At 44.9% G+C, this 23861-nt stretch overlaps 1 protein-coding gene across 1 annotated transcript in view; it reads right to left on the bottom strand.

The window, feature by feature from the left end:
- Positions 1-23861, bottom strand: part of RGS6 (regulator of G protein signaling 6) — a 245064-nt gene that overhangs the window by 14519 nt on the left and 206684 nt on the right. The window contains exon 16 of the mRNA XM_057366715.1: positions 14036-14125. Coding sequence (XP_057222698.1) covers positions 14036-14125 — 90 coding nt within the window. The remainder of the gene's footprint in view (positions 1-14035; positions 14126-23861) is intronic.

Here is a 23861-nt window from a genome sequence, read left to right on the forward strand (position 1 = left end):
AATTAAGTTATTACCTCAATACTAGGTATTATTTATAACATATATGATACATGGTGTCTGATTTTTATGATGTCATTTATCTTCACTTAGGAGAGAAGACAGGCTAACTCTGCTTTCATAATGTCAATCCTCGTTGCATTCAAAAGGAAAATGGTAATAAGATAAACCTGCCACCATGCACAGTGCCATCCGGTTTTAAACAAGGTGGATTAGTAAGTGCTCCAAAGCAATAGATGTCAGCTCTGTGATATCGACCGTTCCCCAGGGCACCCTGGAGAGCACGGAAGAGCCAGCCTAGCTTTATACCTCTGATTCCACAACATGGGAGCCTGCCTTAGGGCCAAAGGGGTCAGGCATCAGGATGTTTATCCTACCACTGTGCTGCCTATGTATTTTTGAGGACTCCTCAAAATTGTGTAGAGAAGAGAAAAAATATCTGCCACCTCTCTGCTCTGGCAGTGCTGGGCAGTGYGTGCCCTGTAGTGTTCTGCTCCACCATGCAGATGTGGCCCTTTGATGCTCACCAGATGACTGATGACCATTTTGGTCCTGGGAACACAAAGCTGCCATGAAACACATGGACATCATAGCTGCAAACTTGTGTCAGGTGAGTTGAGGAGGCTGAGGGTGCCTGGCCTGTTGGGGGCTGGATCAGACATGATGTTCTCTTGCTCYAAGGGGAACCCAAACAGGCACTACAAACTGTGCCCTTTGGTACAGAAGARCCTGACCACAGTGAGCACAACCCCTTTTGGCTATTGCCCTAAGGTATCAGCTGATATTTCAAAAGGACCTGGAAATAAAAGGTGAACCATCACCACCAAAGTGAAAATTGCCCTGTCAAAATCTTGCTGTTAGTGTCATGCTTAATGTGGACCAGWTAGCATGCACCTTTCAGAAGGATTTGGTGCAAAAACCTGGTACACTCATTAGTCATGAGCTGYCTTCTGTTGGTCAAAAGTATCAATCCAAGCAAGACAAGACAGTGGGTCTTGCAGGAATTTAAGACTGGTATAAAAAAATTATGTAAAGCACTATTCTTTCTTATTCCCCATTGATCCACGTGAAGGTGTAAAGCCTCTTGCTGGCTAGCAGATCTCCATGGTGTCTTGCTAAAATACRGCAGATGGTCTGGAGTTAATTCCTGTCTCCTGAGTTATGACTCTGAGATGAGCAGGAGCCTCGTGTATAGGACAACTTCCACTTGCTCCAAGTCCATGCTCCATTAAGCAACTTTCCATCCAGTTTAGGAGACCAATTTGGGAGTACTGAAAGATTTTGCAGGGGTRGGGCTTAACACAAGTAAGAGACAAAAAGCCTGAAATACTCCTTACAATTTGTCAACACAAAGCTTCACTGTTTCTCTTTCTGAAGTGTTGTATTTTTCCCTGTCTTTGTCAATCAAGAGATGCTGAGACTCAAGCAACTGGAACAGGCAAACTTAGAGAGTCTGATTTTTTCACTCAAGTGAGGGCTCACTGTCTGGCCTCCTGGCTTCAAGTCAGCTTTCTCTGATACGTAAAGCAACACTCTAAGTACAGTATTTGGAGCAAGGAAGGGATCATGAACCTCCACCTCCATGCGCCTTCTCTGGCTCTATGCCACCTGCAATGTTAGTGGAACAAAGTTCCCCAAATTTCAATACAGTGATGTAAAAGGAAGGGCTCTTGAAGAAAAKGCATCCAAGAGAGCTGGTCAATATTTAAGCATCACTCCTTTCAAGCTCAAGACTAGTGTATCACCATAAGCAAGAAATCAAGCAAAGRGGGCACCCCTTTGAATGATTAGGGAGCTTCTAGAAAATCTCAGATGGATTCTGAGATGTGGAAAAAGGAACAGGCCACATGAGAAGACTAAAGGAACAGTCAGAGTATGCAAGGATGTGACAAAGAAGGCCAAGAACGATTTGGAATTGAGTGTGGCAAGGGATATCAAGGACAAGAAGAAGGGTTTCTACAATACCTCAGCAGCAAAAATGTGGGGCTGCTGCTGAATCAGATGTGTCCCAGTGCAGAAGACACAGAGAAGGCCCAGTTACTGAATGCCTCAGGTTTTAGTGCTGAGGTTGGCTCTTGGGAATCTCAGACCTCAGAGGTAAGAGCRGAAGGCTGGAGAAAGAAGACTTCTCCTTGTACATAGAGGGCTGAGACTTAGGTCTCATAAATCCATGGGTCYTTGCAGGATATACCCACAGGTGCTGACAGAGCTGGCAGATGGAACAGATAATTCTGGAGGTCATCACCAAGCATGTCAAAGAAAAGGTGACCAAGAGTAGTCAGCATGGATTCACCATGGGGAAATCATGCTTGACCAATCTGATAGACTTCCATAATGGCATGGCAGGATGGGTTGATGAGGGAAGAACAGTGGATGTTATCTGCCTTGGCTTCAGCAAGGCTTTTGACACTGTCTCCCATTACATCCTCATAGGTAACTCAGGAAATGGGGGTTGGATAAATGGACAGTGAGGTGGACCAAGAACTGGCTGARTGACAAAGCTCAAAGGGTCACAATTAGTGGAACAGAATCCAGTTGGAGGCCTGTAGTCAGTGCTCCCCAGGGATCAATACTGGGTCCAATCTTATTCAACTTGTTTATCAATGACCTGGATGAAGGGACAGAATGCACCCAAAGACAGTTTGCTGGTGATATGAAACTGGAGGAAGGGGCTGATATTCCTAGAGGCTGTGCRGCCATTCAGCAGGGCCTTGATAGGCTGGAGAAAACTGATGAGGTTCAACAAAGACAAGCAGAGGGTCCTGCACCTGGGGAAGAATCACCTCAAGGACCAGTACAGGCTGAGGGCTGAGCTGCTGGAGAGCAGCTCTGCAGAAAAGGAGCAGGGAGCCTTGGTGGATGACAAGTTGACTATGAACCATCAGTTTACCTTTATAGCCAGGAGGGCAAACGGTATCCTGGGGTGCATCAGAAAGACTGTGGCCAGCAGTTTGAGTCAGATGAACCCTCCAGAGGCCACATTTGGAGTTCCCTGTCTAGTTCTGGGCTTCTCAGTACAAGAAATACAAGGGGCTACTGGAGAGGGGCCAGTGGAGGGTCACAAAGATTGTGAGGGGTCTGGAACCTCTCTCTTATGAGGRCAGACTGTGGGACCTTGGCCCATTTCATCTAGAAAAGAYGAGATTGAGAGGGGAATCTCAYCAACACATACAAATATCTCAAAGGTRGGTGTCAGGGGGATGGTGCCAGACTCTTTTCAGGGGTGCCGAGTGATAGACAAGGAGAAATGGCCATATACTGATATATGAAAAGTTCCACCTCAACACGAGGAAGAACTTCTTTACAGTAAGGGGGGCAGAGCACTGGAATAGGCTGCCCAGGGAGGCCATGGAGTCTCCCTGTGAATACAGTCCAAATCCATCTGACACRTTGCTGTGTAATTGCTTTAGGTGACCCTGCCTTAGCAGGGGGATTGGACTAAGTGGTCCCCAGAGGTCTCTTCCAACTGTAATTATTCTGTGCTTCTGTGATTTCCCAAAACACTGGATCACATGCTACAGACAAATCCGAAAATTCCTCCAGGAGTCTACTGGCCCTCCCAGTGCCAAACAGAGCAGCATAGTCTGGAGGTGTGTCCACACACAATTAATAGTTCAGTCAATCTGGGAGATTACTTCAYCTCAATGATGCTCCTTAAGGCAAATAAACTTTTAGTCCTTACGGTTTTTGAGATTCCTCTTACAGCCAACACTGGAAGTGTGACCTCACATTAATCTGCTTGCAAAATAGGCTCAGTGATCTTCCCTTGAAGAGAGACAAACACTGGGGGTCTATTCCAGCCAAACCTTAAGCATACACTTAACTTCATCAAGCCTGTGCAGGGCCAGCTTGAGTATGTGATCCTGTAACAGGCAATCACTAAAGCACAGTGGAGCTCTGGAAACACGGACGGCTGAATTGCTCCACTCCACACAGCTGGGGAGCTGCAGTGCATTTTGGAGAATTAGAGCATACAGAATTAACTTGGTCTTAATTCAGTCCCCTGARAATGCCATGAAGTTCTCACTTTGGTAATGCCATCCTCTGAGGACATTATAAAATGTCAACGTAGTGACTATTTTCTCATCTGATGGCAGTGACAAACTGCCATAATGCAAAGTATAAAAGATTCAGACCCTTCCTAGTTCTGGTAGCTACGATATCATCAGAAGATGACATTTTATATCTGTATTAAGAAAAAGGAAAGAAAATATTGATAGTATGCTWGCCAGTAAGACAAAAATGAACTAAAGTGCCGACCAATCTACAACAATTTTCTTTACATCTACTTACATTCTAATCATAGCATCCCAAACTGAGCTTGTCAAGTTACCCTTCAAATCAAATGCAAGAGAAAAATCCATCCTTGGCTGTGCAACTATAAACCCAGCCAGTCAAATAAAGTGAGAGTTACTCTTCCAATGTACTTGGCAAATCTGGGAGCAGAATTTACCACTTGGTGTAAATATTTCTGCATAGTTTGTTTAAAAAAAAAAATCTTGCCTACTCCTCTCCCTGGCAGACTCTTAGAAAGTAGTAAATATGCAGATGGGCATAGTGATATATTTTGTATCAACATATTTTAAAGTGTGCATATGCATTAGCTATATAAATACATTCCCCAGGAAGTCTGCCAGTGGATGTACTACAAAGCCTTGTATGTTACGTTTGGGTTTGCTTGCTCAGTAGCACAGCAGCTTCAGGATGAACTGCTCTCGGCTTATTTGCYCTACCGCAGCTCACAGTTACCTGCACAGCTTCCTGTTTCTCTTGGTATGTACAAATRTGTTACATTTATACGCTGTGTGTGTATGTAGTTCACATATAAATATACATATATACACACTTGCATGAATATCATAGACTTGCAGAATGGTTTGGGTGGGAACCTTAAAGATCACCTAGCACCAATCCCCCTGGCACAGGCAGGGACACTTTTCACTAGATCAGGTTGCTGAGAGCTCCMTTCAGCCTGTCCTTGAATTTCCAATGATGGGGCAACCACAGCTTCTCTGGGCAGCCTGTTCCAGTGCCCCACCATCTCACAGTAAAGATTTTTTTCCTAATAGCTAATCTAAACCTATTCTGGTTTAGTTTGAATCCATTTGCCCTTGTCCTGTCTCTATATGCTCTTGTAAAAAGTCCCTCTCGTCTTTCTTGCTGGTTCCCTTCAAGCACTGAGGGCCACAATTAGGTAACCCCAAAGCCTTCACTGTTCCAGACTGAACAAACCCAATTCTCTCAGCCTTTCCTTGTGGGAGAGGTGCTCTATTCCTCKAATCAATGTTGTGGCCCTACTCTGGTTTCAGTCAATGTCTTTCCTGTCCTGGGGACTCCAGAGCTGGATGCAACACTCCACATAGGGTCTCATGAGAGTGGAATAGAGGGGCAGAATCCCATCCCACAACCTGTTGGTCACAGCAAGTGTATGCTTAAGATCACTACTTTTGATGCAGCTCAAAACACATCCTRTGCTGCTCAGTATCCCTGAGTATTCACTTGTAGTATCTGCCTCTGGTCCTGCCCCCTCGCTCTGCTTTTCCTGTTCTGTAGAAAAATTGCTGCACACACAGATCCCTGAAAGCAAGTGGGACAAGCAGGTCTTGCCCAAGCTCTGGATAGGCCAGCTGGAGTTTGGAGACTGACAAAGGACAAGAAAGGGAAGACATCTGTCAACTGCCCTTGAGGTCCCACTGTCCCCTGGCTAGTGTCATGTTTCTTGCTGTGACTGTGCTCCTTTTCCGGTATGGGTATCACGAACGAGGCAGAGGGTATCTATTGCACATCACTATTGACATGAGCACTGACAGATGGGGCAACGGAGGAAGCGGCTGCAGTGCTGTGGGTGGATATGTACGTGACAGTGTCGTTATCCATGCACTATGGATACTGCTGCAATGGAGCTGTGAGAACCATGCTCTTCTACTTCACTGCGCAAGGAAAAGCCACAACAAATATTGTAGTGGGAACAAGCAAAAAGACAACTCTGCGTTTGATTCTGGACAAAAATCAAATTGCTTTTGCAATGATGATAAGCTAGAATGAGCATTATGCCGTTTCTCCCCCCTCCCCCAGCCCCTTCTTTAGAGCTACTGTTTAGATGAGCTACGGTGTTAAGAGAGAAGCTGCAAAGATGCTAGCTGCAAAATTAAAGGATGAAATAAGAAGTCAAGCATCCACATTTCCCCCAACTGAAAATGAAGATCTGAGGAAAGGGAGAAGGGAAAAGAAAAGGAACTTACCACACTGCGAGTGAACTTTTCTAGAGAAGTTCTACGACCTTGCTCATTCTCTGGCTTAAGAGGGAACAAAGTAGGGAGATAAAAATACAGAGAAAAACCCTTCAGCTTAAATGCAGTCTTTCAAAACAGCAGCAAAGTATAAGGAAGCAGCAAGAAGAAAAAGTTGTAAAAAAATGTAAAAAGCAGAAATCAATGTTTGCAATAGCAAACATAAGAAATTAAAACGCCTTAAAGAAGGAGAGACATCACTACTTTTACTCTCAGAGAATGTCACCTTTTCTCCTGTGAGTTTTTTGAATGGTTCATATGTGTCTGTGCATAGCTGTGTCTTACAGCTGTTGGTATTGATTTCTTGTTCACTGAATTTTCCTTCTGTTGCTGTTTGAAGTGGGACCTCTGATTCTGGTTAACATCTGCCAAACAGGTATCRGAGGCTTCCATCTACTTGCATAAAAATATGAAAAAAACCCACAGCTTTCACAATATGAAAAAGCAATGTGTGAGTGAATACAGCACTGGAAGAAAACTACACTGAACTCATTGCCAGTGAACCTACACTCATCTATTCTCCCAAAGGGTAAAGGCATATTTCCAGTAAGTTTGCCTACATCAAAACACAAGACAGCATATCTGTCTTTGCAAGGCAACAGAAAGATACAGGCCAGGCACTGATATTTTTGTACCTGGAGTACAGGACTACTAATATGCAAGAAGACATTCGATAGCACTGTGAGAAGACAAGGATGTGCATCATGGCTTTCTTAACATATCCCTGRGAAGGTTGCTCACTGCAGCACTTCGTTCATTTGCAACAAGGGAGATCTAATCGCCATTAACAAGGAAGAACTAAATAATTTATTGGCATGTTTGCTGGAATAACTAAGAGAAAAAAAATGTTATAGAGAAGAGAAGAAACTCAATGATAGGAAAGAAAGCTCATTGCAGTTAGAAAGCTAATTTCCAGGAGAGACATTTTAATATGGTGAGCCAGCATAATGGGGGTGGTAAGATGGAAGCAAAATTGCTGTGAAAAGAATAAGGAGCTACAAGTAAGGGAAAACCACAGTGATGATGGTGCATGACAGTGCTCTTGAGATAAGCACTGCACTGGAGAGCACCTACCTGACATACCATCTGCCATAGATTCAGCTGCAGTAACAACCCTCAGGACAAAGTATCAGTGCAAAAATCAGATAGAGAAGACATAAGGAAACCAAAACTGTATCAGATAAATTGGATGAGAACTTGTGTAGTTGAGTCTAGGCAAAGCCTTTTGATTTTTCTGCATGTTTATCACAGCTTTCACCGTTCTCTGATGTCTACAAGATTAGTCCTAAGCCTCCCATGCAGAGATGGGGCAGCTTGTCCCTGCCACATCACCAAAGATTAGACCAAGACACAAGGTCCCTTTTAAGACAAGCAACATTCTTTACCCAGAAGAATGAAACAAGCAAACCTCCACACTTAACACATTTGAGGAAGCCACACCATCAGCTCTGATGTCCCAGAAGTGGAATCAAAAGAATCAGCTAGAGGCAAGTCATTTGAGCCCACACAGAAGATGGAGCAAAGGCCCCAAAGCAATGAAGGAGCTTTCCTGGCTGGCAGGAAGGCAKTAATGTACCCAGTCCAGTGGTCCCCAAACAAGTATTTAACATGCACTCACCCAAGGGTTAATTGGCTCTCCTTGCATGTGAGAGGGGAGGAAAGGGGAAAGAAACATCAGCCTCACTCTTCTGCTGAGTATTAGAGCTGTGTAAGTGCTCAGAGTATCGCTGATTCCCTCTCTGAAGGAGCCTCAGAGGTGTCCCTACATCCCAAGGCAGCAGAGGTGACAGAGAGAAGCTGCATTCCTGCCATTTCAGCTGAATGCATCCCAGGGAGTAAGACTGAGGACAGTAGTGCCCAACTGGGCACTGGGCCTCTGCACTGGTCTCCTGTAGGGGTGGCAAGACCCACCAGCAACCAAGTTAATATATAACTTTAGGAGAAAAAATACCTGAAAAAAAGACTGAGTGTTCTGCAAGGTTCCTTAGGGGAGCAAGGCACTTGAAGTCTGTAGCATCACATTGCTGCAGGGTGGAAAAGCGGTGTCTGACCCAACAGCATTTTGAAGTGGAGCTCTGGTGTGCATTGGGGTCAGAGTGAGCTGCTATGCAGGCCACATTGTGACCCTCCACTCACTGTCAAAATTTCATATCTGTTTTTTTCTCCCCAGCAGGATGATGCATCTTGCCACCCAGAAGAAAGGCAGGATGGTGGTCTCCAAAGATGATGAGCACCTTGTTGAGGTGCTGAGAGCTTGTCTGGTGCAGGGGCCCCCACACAAGGCTGTTTGCTGCCTCCCACAGCTGAAGACACGTGGGGAAGCAGCCCCAGAGAGCACCGACAGTGTCTCACAGAAGTGTCTTGCAAAGCACTGTTTGCAGTCACTCTGCACATTTGGTATGGCCGTGGCAGGCTGGGACCAGCTGGATGCGTGGAAAGCTCATCCCCATAGCATCCAGCTCTGAGTCAAAGCATGACATTTTCTAGTAAAATAAAAAGCAGCTGAGGCAGGCTGGCTGCAGAGTGATGAGCTGGCTTGAGCAGTTTGAATGTCCGTGGGTGTGGGTGCTGGCTGTACGGCTCGCTGGCTCTTCCTGTCTGCTTGCCCGTGTGGCTGGCAGCCTGCCGTGCAGGGAACGCCTGCCCACAGCTCTCCAGCACGGCGCTGAGCTGGGCAGGCTGCTTTGCACACCCCATGAAGGAAATTTTAAAATAACCAAGTGCAAAAAAAAAAAAAAAAAAAAAAAAAAACCAAAAAAAACCCCAAACCCAAAAAAACCCCGAGTCACACACCTTTCCCAGTCCTGGGAACAGACCTGGGGTGTGGACCCAGGAGCCACTACCTGCTGCAGCACCGGAGCAGTGTTTGCACAAACGTGCACTGTGTGTGCAAAGGGACAAAGGCAGAGAAGCACATGTGCACGCCAGGCCATGTAGTCCTCCCAGGTGCAAAAAATGCAACATTTGCCAGTAAATACACCAACAGGCTCCACCAGCTCTTGGCAAAGGACAAATTTGGATAAAATATGAAACAAGCATCCCTGCTGCAGATGAAAACCTGTCAGCCCAAGCAAATGCAGAAAAAATAGACCCTACCACATTGAAACCATTCATTAATTGACTGGCCTTCCCTGAATTTTCCTTTTTTTCCATGATTAACCATTTGCCCAGCCATCCAAACTTTAAGTTCCTTTGTGTAGATTCTGCTGGCATGGGGATTAAGTCAAAGAAAACTTAAGAAAACCAGCTAATACCGACTATTAAATACGATTATGAGAAAATTATTCAGCATCTTTACAACATTGAAGAGAAGTCCTGTCACTGAATGAAGGCCATGTGTGCCCTGATAGGATGGAGACAGGGCCATAATSTGAAATAGGAACCTTCCTGGACAATACAGAACAGTTGGCCCAGGGGGTCTGGATAAATGCAGTGTTTCAAGATGTGTGCTGAAAATGGAACCTATTCCTCATGGCATGAAGCTCCTTGCTGAAACTTTTTGCCAGGGATCTGAAAAGAGGTAGGGAAATACATACAGAAACTTGGCCTTCTGAACTTAAGGTCTTCAAAATTCTCTCCCTCCTTCCTTCCCTGGATTTGTTGGCTATTGATCCTTTTGATATAAGATGTTGGGGGGTGAAGAGAGGTTTATTTTGAACTTTAACTTGGTGAAAAATAACATGTTCCAGTGCAAATGGCATCAGATAAAATTAAAGGACATAAGGTCCCTGACCCTGGGTGCAGGAAAGGCCAAGAGCAGGTCCTGGGCTTCTCAGGTAGTCATGGCTACTTGTCCAAAGTGTGAAAGCAAAGGGCATGTACAGTGCTACCAAGTGGCTGGAGTACTTTGCATATATTGTTCATTTGAGTGTGTTCATTTGAGTAGGACCATGGTGAATTCACACTTCTCTGAATCAGCTAGAGAAGAAAACAATGCTCTAAACCATGCAAATACAAACCTGCTCTTCCCTCAATGCCGCAGGGCTCACTCCCATGGCTTCTCAGCCTGTCTGCGTTACAGCTGTGGCTGCCTTTCCAGGATGCTTCCCTGCCTGCAGGCAGGGCTGGATGGCAGGAAGCCACCCCACACCACGACATGAACACCAGCACTGTGACAGTTCAGCTGCCGCTTCAGCTAATGCAGAGATGCCAACCAATGTCATTGTTTCACCTTTACAGTGAGTAAGGGAAAGCACCTCGAGGTCTTTTCTGTTCCTTTCTCTCCCTTCTCTGCAAAAATAACTAGCAGAGCACGTGTCTGGCTGCTCCTTTACCATTAACGAAAGTTCCTGTGCACTCACATCCCCTTCCATGGTGCACTAACTAATCTACACTGCTCTTTCCCCAGGGAATAAACTCCTGCTCTGCTGCCAAAATGCCTCCTTGCCTAGACTGAGGTTTGTCACAGCGCTTGTCCTGAYGGGTGAATCACTACTGTCTAAGGACATCCAGCCACCGTTTTGGCTGCCATGGAGAAGGGCTGGAGGGCAGCGCAGCAGTGATTACCTGCTCTAAGGTACCCTGCAGCAAGGTGCATATCAGCAGAAACAGGAGCAGGTCAGTGCTTGACTTTGTGCAGCACCAGCAGGGCATGTTGCGTAGATACACAAATAAAATGCAGTGAGTCGCTCAGGGATCTCAGCACATCCAGCCCTTCACTGCTGAGCCAAACGCTTTCAACAGATCCATTATTTCTACCTGCTGATGAGGGGGGACTGGGAATGGAGGCACAGAGCTCAAGCTGGGCTGAGCATATGGCCATTCCTCCTGAGGACAGGGCTGTGCTCTCCTTCCTCTTCTCCAGCCTGGCAGGGAGGAGGACTTCTGTTCAAGGCAGAAGGCTACACCCAGTTTTTACCCTCTGCAGCTCACTGCTTCCAATCACACCCTTGCTGGAGGCCAGCCTCATGTTCCCTGCTGAGCACCATGAATCTGTAGGATTGAGGCCAGTTATACTGTGGTTATTTGCAATAATGACACTGGGAAGAATGGAGGAAAAAAACATCTAAAATGGATTAACAAAGTATGTATGTCTGGTCTGTACACAGCCTATGTCTGCTGTCTTGCATCAGTTAGCAGTGTGAACAATATGTTCCCCTCATAATTCTGTCATTGTAGCTCAATCCCGACCCATAATTTCTTCTCCCTCCTTCCCCTCCATAACTACACTCCCAGAGCAGGGAGGGAAAGCTCTCACATTTGTGGTTATTGTATGGTGTGGAAGAAACCTCTCAACTCTTCAAACTTCTATTACTTTACAAATACCAAAAATGTCAAGCATGTTTTGAAGCCCTAATCAAGCTTTGGCATCTCTCTGCTAAGCAGGTCACTATTATTATTGCCATTTGACAAAGGGGAGGATATAGGGCAGGCAAAATTGAACTTTGTTTTTCCCAAGCTCACACAAGAAATTAAGTGGGGAAACCAGGGGAAGTATACGGATTTTATGGTTCCCAATTCTGTGCTCTAGCCACACAGTCTATCTTTCCCTTTTTCCTGTCCTCTCAGTTTGCCATAACCCAGTGCTGGAGGGCAAAAAGATCCCAAAAATATAAACTTATCCACAAAATACTAATGTGGCAATCTGAAGCCACAGTTCATTTGCTTAGTGTAATCAATTCTTTTACCCCATGTCCATCATGCTGTGCTTCTGACAGAACTTATTTTCAGTAATGAAAGTAAGCTATGTCATATCAGTGTGGTACACAAGCCATGTGAGGATAGTGACTTTGGGGGAAGACATGCCTCAGAGAGATGCACTCATCACAACTTGAAGAACTGCAGTGAATTTCTGTTCACATCAGTGAATCCAGGACTTTGTCTGCAGGCTCTAAACCAAATCTTCCCTCCATGCAGGCTCTGATTTGCCACTGGGTTCCTCTTTTCCTTCCTTGCTTTCCAGCTATTTAGAGGAATTTTAAAGTTGTCTCTCAAAGCTGCACCAAAGGTCCTAAAGACCGTGTAGCTCAGCATAAAGAAATGTTATGCTCTTTCTGTCAGCGTCTCTCTACCTGCACTGTTTCCAAACATTCACTTGCCCAACACAATGCAAAGAGCTTCACAGACTCTGGAGTAACACCAACTCCCCTCCTGTATAATGCGAAGCGGATGAAGAGCACATCTGCACAGATCTACTCCTGCCTTTTTTGTGCCTTCATATGTTTACTCGTGCACCCACAGCTCTTTCTAAAAGAWATTTGATTCTTACTTCCACGGCTGCGTTAACACGACACCAAAACCTGCTCCTGCGGCAGTCTGCGGGCGGATGAGGATGTCATGCTGACACATCCAGGGCTTGACCTGACAGCAAACAAGGATTGCAAAAAATCAAACCTTTGGTTTGAATGGGTTGGCTGGGAGGAGAAAGCTCTCCTGGCTTTCAAGCTGATGAAGCCTCACGTGTTCAATGGAGACTGCAGGGTGGGGGGGGACCATAAGCTGCTGGGGGTAGGAAGAACAGCAGAGGCTTTTATGGTTTATACCACCAGAAGACTTTGCCTCACACCTCCTTCACTCCCCACAGGCTTTGAACTAAGTCGGGTCTCACCCTTCTAAATGTAAGCAGCACTGGTTTATGCTGTCACAGACCAGACATTTTGAAACGGAAGGCTGACTGCTGCCCTCCATTATCTTCCCCTAATCCACCTGCAAGTAGTCTCAGGCACAGCAGAGAGAGGGGCTTGTCTCCTTTTGTCACCATATGCATGCTTTTAGGGCACACAATGACAATCAGGACAAAAATACCACTGGGATTTCATTGTATTGTGCCGATGCAATGTAATTTGGCAGCACACAGAGAATGCAGCAGAAAAACAGCAGGGAAGATGGTGATGGGAAACCACATGCTCAGGCTGCAGGAGTAAGGAGTCAGTTTATATACGGTCCTGGGAGCCAAATGTAAGTGGGACATACATGCATGTACATGGCATGCACATGCACACAGAAACACACACAGAGCCGTGGGAATTAGTCAGGAGTTGCAGGAAGCATTTGAGCACAGCCACAAATGCAGAGATCAGTAGTTTATCTCCTAGACTGCTTAGGAAGAAGGGACTTGGGGGCAGGAGCTGTAACTCTATGTAACCACTCCTTTGCTACCCTGATCTGGAGGCTCCTGACAGAATCATGGTGCTGGCAGAACTCATGCAGATAGCAAAAAGGCTAAGAAGAGCACAAACCCAGATTCCCTGTGAGACAGTGTGGTTGGAATTCTTGATTACTACATACATTGCAATTATTTCCTGTCTCTGAGAAAAAGGAAGCAGCTCTGGAGGAGCAAAAGCAAGAAAAAGGAGTAAGGGAATTGGTGCAGGGGGATCTATAGGTAAGGCATCCAAAGGGAATATCACATGGTGAGACTAGGGAGACAAAATCCTTAATAGGTGAGTTTTGCACTACTAATGAATAGATTGATGGGTTCTGTTTCTCATATCACACACCGTCTTTTCCAAGAGAAAGAGGCAATACAATTTGCAGTGCCTACACCGAGTCTGGGAGGCAACTGTGCAAGACAAACACCTTTCTGCATTACTTTTACCTTGGATCACCATGTTTTCCCCAAAACACATGCTGAGGCTGTGCACATGGATGCCRTACCCTGTGCCCCCAGTGAAGAAGACAAAAAGTGCTCATTCCTTTCTTAAAGCAAAGAAAAAGGAAACAATATTTTCACTTTCATGCTAGCAGCAAGCAGCAGGCGAGAATCAAGAGGTGCTAAGAGATGCAAGCATGTCCTTTCCAACAGATACCTTCTTCTTGGCCAGCAGTAAGTCTTGGTAAGCATTYGAACGCAGAAAGCGCGCATAGCTGTCACTCTTCATCAGCTTGTAAATGTGCTCCTGTGGGACAGGGGCGGGGAGGGGAAATGAGAGACAGAGAATTGTTATCAAACCTCATTTAGACATCACAGGGACTAAAAACACAGCAAATTGGAAGGAAGAGAGACTGATCAAAGTTCTAATTAAGTCTGCTATTATTATCTGTGGTAGTGTACAGGAGCTCCATCCTARGGCAGGACCCTGCTGTGCCTGGGGCTGCATCTACACAAAACAAAGAGATGGCCCTCACCCCAAAGGCTGGTACACATTATTTCCTCATGAGAATTATTCTGAAAAGATTGCAGCTCTCTGAAGTCCCCAGATTATAAGAAAGTGCCTAGCCTGGAAAGAAGAAATAAACACCAGAAACTGACCCATAGATTAGGTTTCATTTTGCTACTCACAGACACTTGAACAATCACCCAGCACTCCCCTCCTGTTCATGGAGGGGAACTGGTACTTGGACACATTTCTTCTCCACTTTAGACATATACTCAGGCAAGCCGATGTGTTAATGTCTGGAAAAAGCTTGTGTCTGTGGTGACTATGCAGGGAAGTTGTAAGAATAACTTATGATGTAGTGGCTACATCATATGTTTAAAGCTACACTGGATGAGTCACTCTCTTAGRGTCTTCCTTCTCTTTCTCAGGGTCTTATTTTTTCTTAGGGTCTTTCTTCTCTTAGGATCTCTCAAGTCAAACTAYTGTTACCAGTTTGTTCTGAGAGCACTTACTATGTGTATCTTCAAACTTACAAAGTGGTATTTCACTGCAGAAGAACTTAATATGCACCCTTTTCTAATTTCCTTGTTTAGTTTTACTCCCCTGATGAGAATCCTTTAACATAGTCAGCTCTTTTCCCAGTTATCTCTGGATTTACAAGATATTATCCCAAATACCARGAAAATCAAATCAAAACACTTTGACCAAATAATGACTGAGAATACACTAAAGGAGCCCAAGAGAAAAACAGGCATCTTGGACCTTTCTCTTAGATTTTGCCCAAGGAAGCACTTTTTTAGAGTTAATGAGCAGTTTTATATATAGTGAATTATACAATGTGAAATATTCTCTCCTGCCCTTAAGCCATTGACATGAAACTTTAGAAGAGCCACACCAGACAGCAGTTACACAGCTTATTTCAGTGTGTTAACAAGCCAAGCAGAATTCCCTAATCTTCACCATCGGGGTGATTAGCAATGACCTGTCTATACACAGAAGAACTGCTTTATTCAGCTTTCTTACACTATTTGGTGTAGTCCTATGAGGGCCACTGGTTTTCCCTCGACACAGCATAAAGGTATCCCTTGAGATACATCCTGGTATATGAAACATTTTTACTGGGTAATTTCCACACTTGGTTTTAGTTTTGACAGATCCTCATTTGTGCAGCACTATCTATCTGAAKGACAACACAAGATTTTGCAATAGACCTGGCTCATATAAACTCATTTAGCAACTGTCAACCTTCTTGAGTCAGAAACAACATATGGAAGGGCACAATTTCATACTCCTCATGTACAGCATTGTCACGAGATTTTGACATCCAGCTGTGGGACATTTATTCTATTTATGCAGGCCAGAATGAGCCAAATACAACCTAAGACAAGAAGAGGGGGAATAATGATCATCARAAGGTTTCTGTTCTCTCATGTGAATATGGATTTYCAACATCAGTTCTCTCTTAATACTTCAACTGCCAGAAACTCAGTACTCAATTATTCAAACCCAATCACACCTCAACTAGTTCAACTGTGCTGCTACCTCTTAAGGTTTCCAAGGAGTTGCCAGGTCCTCCTAGTGAGATCTTTTTAGCTACCTGGGAAACAAACCCACCTAACTGGTGCTTTTCCAGGACCATGAGGAGACTGATAAGTAAGTGGGCACCTTGTAGCCCACCAAAAGTGAAGGACCTGACAGGTCTCCAGAGCCTTCATCCTCTTTGTAATCCTCATTACAGCAGCCAGTACATGCAGGGTGCAGGTGGGAAAGGTGCTGAGATGGGCAGGAAGGTGTTGTGGCTGAAGGAATGTGGTGGGTGAAAGGGATATATATTAGCATTCTGTTAGACGTGATTAATTTTTTGATTGTCTTTGGGCTCCAAATGGTTTCTTTGCCTGTGGTCAGACAACTGGATCTGGTCTGAAACATGATGATAACATTTTTGGAAAATAACATCCAGTTTTCATTGTCACACGCACAGGGGCAAAGGAGAACACACAAGGCTGGCCATATGACCCACCTGCATGCCAGCAACAGCTATCATTCTTGCTCATGACAAGACCAATTCATGTATTTGACCTTAAAACACTGTAAACTCAATATCTAGCAGTGAGAAGGGCAAAAGATTGCTTCAATTCTGAGATGAAATAAACCACAAGCTGACTTCTTAACTGAAGCCCTTCCCTGAAATAGGACTATTGTGCAGCCACAGCCCTGCTGCCACTGCAGTTAGCTAATTGGTATGAAGCATTTTCTCTGCTTCTCACATTTTGGAATCACTAAACAGCAACACCACTACCTTCCAGCTGTTCACCAAAGATATAATCAAACAGGGAATAGCTATTCCTAGGCTTTGAATGCTATTGAAGAAARAAGGCTGGGCAGAGGAAAAGGAGGGACATGCATAGCTTCAGAAGCAAATTWTACTTCTTAATTGTAAGAAATCAAACAGCTTGTTTTAAGAAGCTCTGGACTGAAGACAGGAATGATACACTAATCATTCATTTTACAACACTGCATTTCTGAAGCACCTACTGGAAGTCTGAGCCAGTTGCTCAGGTCAGCAAAGTCTGCCTTCCAATTTGCAGCACTACAGGACAGCTTGCACTGATACAGTCAAAATCCCCACTGAGACTGCACCATGAAGATTTCTGCTAAAATTGTGGCTGCGGTGTGTGTCCAGCCCACTTACACAACAAAACTAGCTGCAGGACGGGAAACGCCAGGGGCTAGGACATTTGTTTTGATCTTTAGCCTACTCTGTTCTTTGCCACCAAGCTATTTTCTGTTATGCTTTCTAGAATCTGCAACTTCCTAGGGAGAAGCTAACACAGCTAATGTTTAGCAGTTCCTCATTTCATAAATACACTGAAAGTTACCGGAGGTCTAACAACTGACCATATTCTTCTGTGGAAGCCTGAGCAACAGGGCAAGAGGTGTGGGCTTGGATTTAGTTGCTCTGTGTAACTTGTGAAAATTGTTCTCTGTCATGGATTTTTAGCTCACTTTGGATTATTGCAACCCACTGGTCTCTCACTTCTTATTTTACTAAGCAGCCGCTTTTTCCCCACCTTTTTACCACATGGTGGAAAGAAAGGACACCCACATTAAAGACTGAAATCTCCCAATGCAATGCACTTCATAAACATACACAATCTCCCTGACATATCTGACATGGCTGGCAAGAAATCTGAGCCTTTCCCTCCTTATACTGAGACAATTCTCCATTTTACTGTTTATTACAGGGTAATGCCTGTGATAAACTCACTACCACTGGATCCCTAAATACAAAAAGCAAACACACTGCCAATGTAATTTTTAACAAGGCAATTTCAGCTCTGGACATTCCAGTCTCTTGCACTGTGAGAAATCTGTCCAGAATTATCACTGCAACACTTCTTTACAAGAGCCATGGGAAGTTCCTGTGCCCTACCTGCACAAGAGCAGGAGAAACACTTCATCTAGGCAGTCTGGCCTCTCCCAGACATTGCTGTGTGCCACTTCTCAAATACGGCTCAGTCTCACAGCTCCCTGCTCCAGCCCTAAGACAGCAACCCTTCAGGGAGTTACACTGCAAGCCCAAGGATTTAAAACAATCATCTRACAAAACTGCCTAAGTGATCTATTAAACCATTAAACGAGGTAGCTTACAAAACCAGATAAAAGGCAGGGAAAAAAAAACAACTCTCAAGATCTGGCCAGCAGCTGACAGGCATCATGTGTCCCACTGGTCTCTCCTGCAGTCTTGCCAGCTCTTTCTGATCACCAAGCTGCCATTTGAGGCCACTGCAGTGGCAGCTGCAGGTGGACTTACTTGACATGCATGAGGGAGCCCTGGCAAGCTGGCTTTTGGAGCTGCCCAGTCACTYGGTCCCTCACACTGTGTGCTGTTGGTGAGTGCTGGCTGTACTGATGCTCCCCTGTGACGATGGATGTGCATTTGTACCATGTCTAACATGGGGGGCAACACAAGAACCTTTTGTAAGGGCAGTGGTTTTCATCTCCAGGAAGCAAACAACTCCCCTATAAGACTCCTGCAAGCAGTGTGGATTTGCTCTCAAACATCCTCATGACTGTTGTTTTCCAGTTCTTGAACCAAGGCAAAGAGGCAATGGGATCTGCTTTSATCTCACTGTGAGAAAAAGGCAGAYACTCTTTTGTGTTTAAGGCACCTGAATCACATCTCCTCCATGGTGGGGAGCAATGTGCAGTGCTCTTGGGGGCTGTCCAGCTTCACTGAGCATACTCTCTGTACCTAGGCTTCTGTCATAAGAGGTACACTTCAGACAGCATAACCATTCCACTTCCACAATGTTGCATGATGCAAAGGAGAACAAACACTACATTAAAAAGGGGGAAATGCTGTCCCTTCTAGAAGAAAAAAGAATCAATGAGTTAAATCACAACAAAATTCTTTTCTAGAATTTATGAGAAACCAACAGGAAATCCCACCCCTGACAGCTGACAGCTTATGTGCAGGGAGATAAACCCTGATAAGGTTCAGCATCTCTTGGCTATTTTCCTTCCCAAGCTTTACCTTTGGAAAGAGATGAAGGACAGGCTTTGTAAATTATTCCTGACAAGAGGGGAAAGGGGGAGGAAAAAATAAAGAAAGTTTGCAATCCAGACGGGAATGTGGGAGGTGGCTGAGATAGCAGAAAAAGTCTCAAAGCTGCACCTGCTTCAAATCAATGTGCTGCAATGTGATCTCAGGCCTCTCTTCCCCCTCGCAGTCAAAGCACAGTGACCCTCAGGAGAGCACGGCTGCCAGATAAGCAGGACCTTGGGAACACTCAAGAAAAAACATGGGAAAAAAACCTGAATGATAAAAAAATAGTAACTCTGACTTATCCAAGGTACGTGGTAGATCCCAGGAATTATGTTCACTTTTAAGAACATTTCTTTTTAGCAGAAAACCTTGGTTCTTTCCTCTGAGTTGGGTATATGAGAGCACAGGTTTCTCATTTAGCACATTTATGGAACAGATCATCCTCAGTACCATTACACAGCATGTACAGAACCACCAAGTGATCAGGCCCAGCCAGCATGGGTATAGGAAAAAGCACATCCTGCCTGACCAACCTGATCTTCTYTTATGGCGAGGTGACCTGCCTGGTGACTGAGGGAAAGGCTGTGGATTTGGTCTACCTGGGCTTCAGCAAACCCTTCAATACTGTCTCCCATGGCCTTCTCCTGGAGAAGGTGGCAGCCCACAGCTTGGAGAGATGCACAGTTTGCTGGGTTAAAGACTGAATGAATGGCTGGGCCAAGAGAGTGGTGGTGAATGGAGTTACATCCTGGCAGACAGTCACCAGTGGTGTTCTCCAGGGCTAAGCACTGGGGCCAGCCCTGTTTAATGTCTTTATTGAGGATTTRGATGAGGGGATCGAGTGCACATTCAGCCAGATCACAGATGACACTAAACTGGGTGGGAGTCTTAATCTGCTGGAAGWCAGGAAGGCTCTGCAGAGGGATCTGGACAGGCTGGATTAAAGGGTCAAGACCAGTGATAAGAGGTTCAGCAAGGTGAAGTGCCAGATCCTGCASTTGGGTCACAACAGCCCCCTGCAGYGCTGCAGGCTGGGGGCAGAGTGACTGGAAAGCTGCCTGGCAGAAAAGTACCTGAGAGAGCTGGTCTACAGCAGCTGAACAAGAGCCAATGTGTGCCCAGGTGACCAAGAAGGCCAACGGCCTCCTGGCCTGTATCAGCCACAKTGTGGCCAGCAGAATCAGAGCAGGGATTGTCCCCCTGTACTAAGCACTGGTGAGGCCACACCTTGAGTCCTGTGTCCAGTTTTGAGTCCCTCTCTAYAAGAAAGAAATTGAGGTGCTGGAGCATGTCCAGAGATGAGCAACAGAACTGGTGAAGAGTCTAGAAAGTCACTCATATAAGGAGCAGCTGATGGAGCTGGGGTTGTGCAGCCTGGAGAAAAGGAGGATCAGAGGGAACCTTATCACTCTCTAGAACTGCCTGAAAGGAGATGGGGTTTGGCTTCTTCTGCCAGGCAACCAGCAACAGGAGAAAAGAAATAGCCTCAAGCTGCAGCAGTTGAAATTCAGGTTGGACATCAGGAATAACTTTTTCACTGAAAGGGTGGTTAAGCAATGGAATGGGCTGCCAGAGCCAGTGGAGTTACCATCCCTGTAAGTGTTCAAGAAATGAATGGAGCATTTAGTGYTATGATTTGGTTGACATGGTGGTGTTCCATGTCAAAGGTTGTACTTGATGACCTTGGAGGTGTTTTCCAACCTTAATGATTCTATTCCATGATTTTTAGCTCATTCTGGGGGGTTTRCACTAAGACTTGTACACTCTCACCAACACCTGCTACCAACTAGTAAGTGCTGATTTGGAGACCCTTTTGTATTGAAAGCATGCAGCTGACCCTCTGGCCAACTGCAGGGGAGATCTGCAGCATGTCACACGAATCCATCAGAAGAAAAGGCCAAAAGCAATGTAAAGCAGTAAATTAAAKAACTAAATAAATAACAGCATACTGCAATGAATGCTAGTATTTGTTYTACCTGTATGCTTGGCACTCGGAGGAATTTACTGCAGACTCACAGTGATAATAGTGCCTGAGTCAAGGCCTTGTGGCCTTTGCTGGAAGTATGGCAAAAGATGGMAGCTGAGAACCTGTCTGGAGTTTGCCTTTGGAAGAGCTGTCTCTATAGCACAAAGAGAATGTGGGAAGGAGAAAGCAGACGCTTTGCTGAGCACATGGTTTGTGACTGCTGCACCTTCCAATTACACTTGGCAGCAGCTTAGTGCCTGTCTGTCAGCACCTCTACTCTGCACAGACATTTGYGGCAGAGGAGCTGAGGTTAACCCCTGTGCCAGCACACACCCGTACTGCACCCAGSAAACCCTGCTATCTATGGGTGTTAGAGATGTGTCCTGTAACTCTGTTCTACTCTTCCCAGCTCATCCTCATGAATCCTGTTTGACCACCAYGACTCCTACCACACCATGACCAGGCTCTTCCAAAAAGCCAAAGAAAGGAAAGGAGACCTACTCTTCAGCAGTTACTTGTGCCAAAACTGAATGCAACCCTTTTTAGGAGCAACTATGATTATTCAGCCTAAATGATGGTGCTAAAATGTAAGAATTGCTGCATCCRTTCTGGAAGCTGAAGCAGTTGGTAGCAGACACAGCTGAGATGAGGTAAACAATGAAGAAGGTAAAGAAGAGACCTTCACATTTGCCCTGACTGAATTTAATAGGAAATCATCAGTGGGGGTGAGAAAGCAGGAAACATGTATGTTTTATTCCAATACCCCTTAATGTTTTCAAATCCCCACTAAGAGCACTTCGGGATCTGCTTATTTTGGTCTCTGCATTTAGGATTTCACTCTTCTCAGAAATGCTGTACTGCCTGTTTGAGCTGCCTGCCTGCATTAACCAGGCTGAGCCCTGTCCTTGAGCTGCTCTGACAGCTGGCAGTGCTGCCATCTAGCAGGGCCAGGGSAGACTGGGTGCTCCAGCTGCTGTTGGACTACGAGGCATTCCTGGATTAGTAGTTGGAAAAGAAATGCTTCAGGTTTTTAAATGACATATATGGGTCTTGGCCTAGGAGTGAATGGCTCTGGAAAATCTGAGCAGTATCTTTATTGCCACTCTCATATATTCAAGGGACATTACAATTTGCACCCAGTGCATTTTCTTCATACTCAACCAAGTTGCTTTTGCTACTAAGAAAAAGAAGAAAAGATGAATAATTATACCATAATATAGACTAACCTCCCTGCTAAACTAAGAAGCATAAMATTTTTTTTAGCCCATAAATAAAATGACACTGGGCTGAAGGCACAGGAACGTAAGAAAGAGCCTTAGCAAGAGGGATAACTGTAAGCAAAGAGAGCTTATTTTGAATAATACACAGAAATCCTTTGTTTAGCCCTGTAGATACATAGTTGGAAACACAATGTAAATCTTTCATGGAAAGGCACATTGATAAAAGTAAYACATAAATTTAGCTATGACTCTTCTGTAAATTGATGAGACAACTGGTTTGCTTCATATCATCAAACACAAATGTGAGGGCAGAGCTGCCAGGGGTCCATGGCAGACGCAGTGTAGAGGACTAGAGGCAAAGGGTTGTTGAGTGCTGTGCAGTTAAGGGGTCAGCCTGGTACTGCAGGAGGATTTAGTCCTAAATATAGCAAGGGCTATCCTGGGAGAMAAGAGTGGGCTGCTGGGAGTCTAACGCCATATGAGCAGCTTTAGGTTTTGAGAACAATGATCATGGCTAAGAGGCTGATTCTCTCAATATGGGCCAAATCCTGGCTACTGGCAAAAAGCCCAAGTGAAAAGGTTTTGCCTGGGAGGAGGAGACAACCTCCCATAGCATTCAGGAGACTGGCATTTCTTTTCCAGACAATACAATATGTAGGAGTTGCAGCAATGACCATGAAGCTTTTCCCTCCTGTGCATGCTGTGATATTGCTGTGAGGTGTAACTACTTAATCTTTTGGTCAACACCCTGACACCTGCAGGCTGTCGGCATCTTCCTCTTTGTTTTCTCTGTGAAAAATCCTGCCAAAAAGCTGAACTGTGCCATGGAGAGAAACATGCAGAACCCCTCWTACAGCAGAAGGAAATTCTATTTTGGTGGGGCAGTCTGTGTTCCATAGGAGATGGTGATAATGCAGGATACAGCCCTACAGAAACAAGCAGAATACAGCTTCTGAGTAAAGGTGGCTATGCTGAGATAGGTGATGCCAGACTGATTGCCTTTATCTTTTATAAATTCTCTGTATTCTTTGCACATACATTTGTAGCCTATTATTGTATAAGTAGCTAGTCTCAGTAGTTTTTCCAGCAGCTTTCCATTCCCTTTTCCCAGCAGAAAGACCAAACACATTCYAGGAGTCTCAATCCTATCCTGGCTCTCCCTGGCTACCAAGACCAAAAAAACAGCCCTTCAAGACACATTTTCATAAACAAAGTACAGCTAGTACCAAGGAGGGGCTCCAGAAAAAAGCTGAACCAGAAGGGGGAATTACCTCACCACCTGCGCTTCTAATTGGGAATTTTTGTCAAATATGCTAATTTGCCAAACTTATAGAAGTGTCTTTACCCTGTGGGAAGTGGGCTTTTTTGGAGGTTTTTCCATATCTGCCCCTTGGAGGCTTTCAAAAAAGACCAGCTTTTGTATTATCTCCTATACTAATATATCTCCAAAGTGCRTTGTTTAATTTCTAGGGTCTTTGGGCATCATAGAGAACAACAACTCTTGGATGCCTACCTAGAGAAYACATACTAGATGGATAAACATTTTTCCATGCCTCATTAACATCTTGACTGTAAGTTATCGGCTGCTATGTCATTTTAGACTGCCTTTAAGTAGTTGAGTTCAAGATCTCAAAGTCCAAATGTGTATTGAAATCTTCTGTTTGCCAATAAACCCCATCCTGACAGCCCAAATTCATACCTGCTGTGATGTGAAATGCATTGCTGATAAATCTTCCCAGGGATTTTTTTTCTTAGATTTTTAGTTAGAAGAAGTATGAACACTTAAAGAGGTAACAACCC

This window comes from Malurus melanocephalus, unplaced genomic scaffold, assembly GCF_030028575.1.
Source record: "Malurus melanocephalus ecotype Western Australia unplaced genomic scaffold, MMel_1.1 scaffold_2, whole genome shotgun sequence".
NCBI lineage: Eukaryota > Metazoa > Chordata > Aves > Passeriformes > Maluridae > Malurus > Malurus melanocephalus.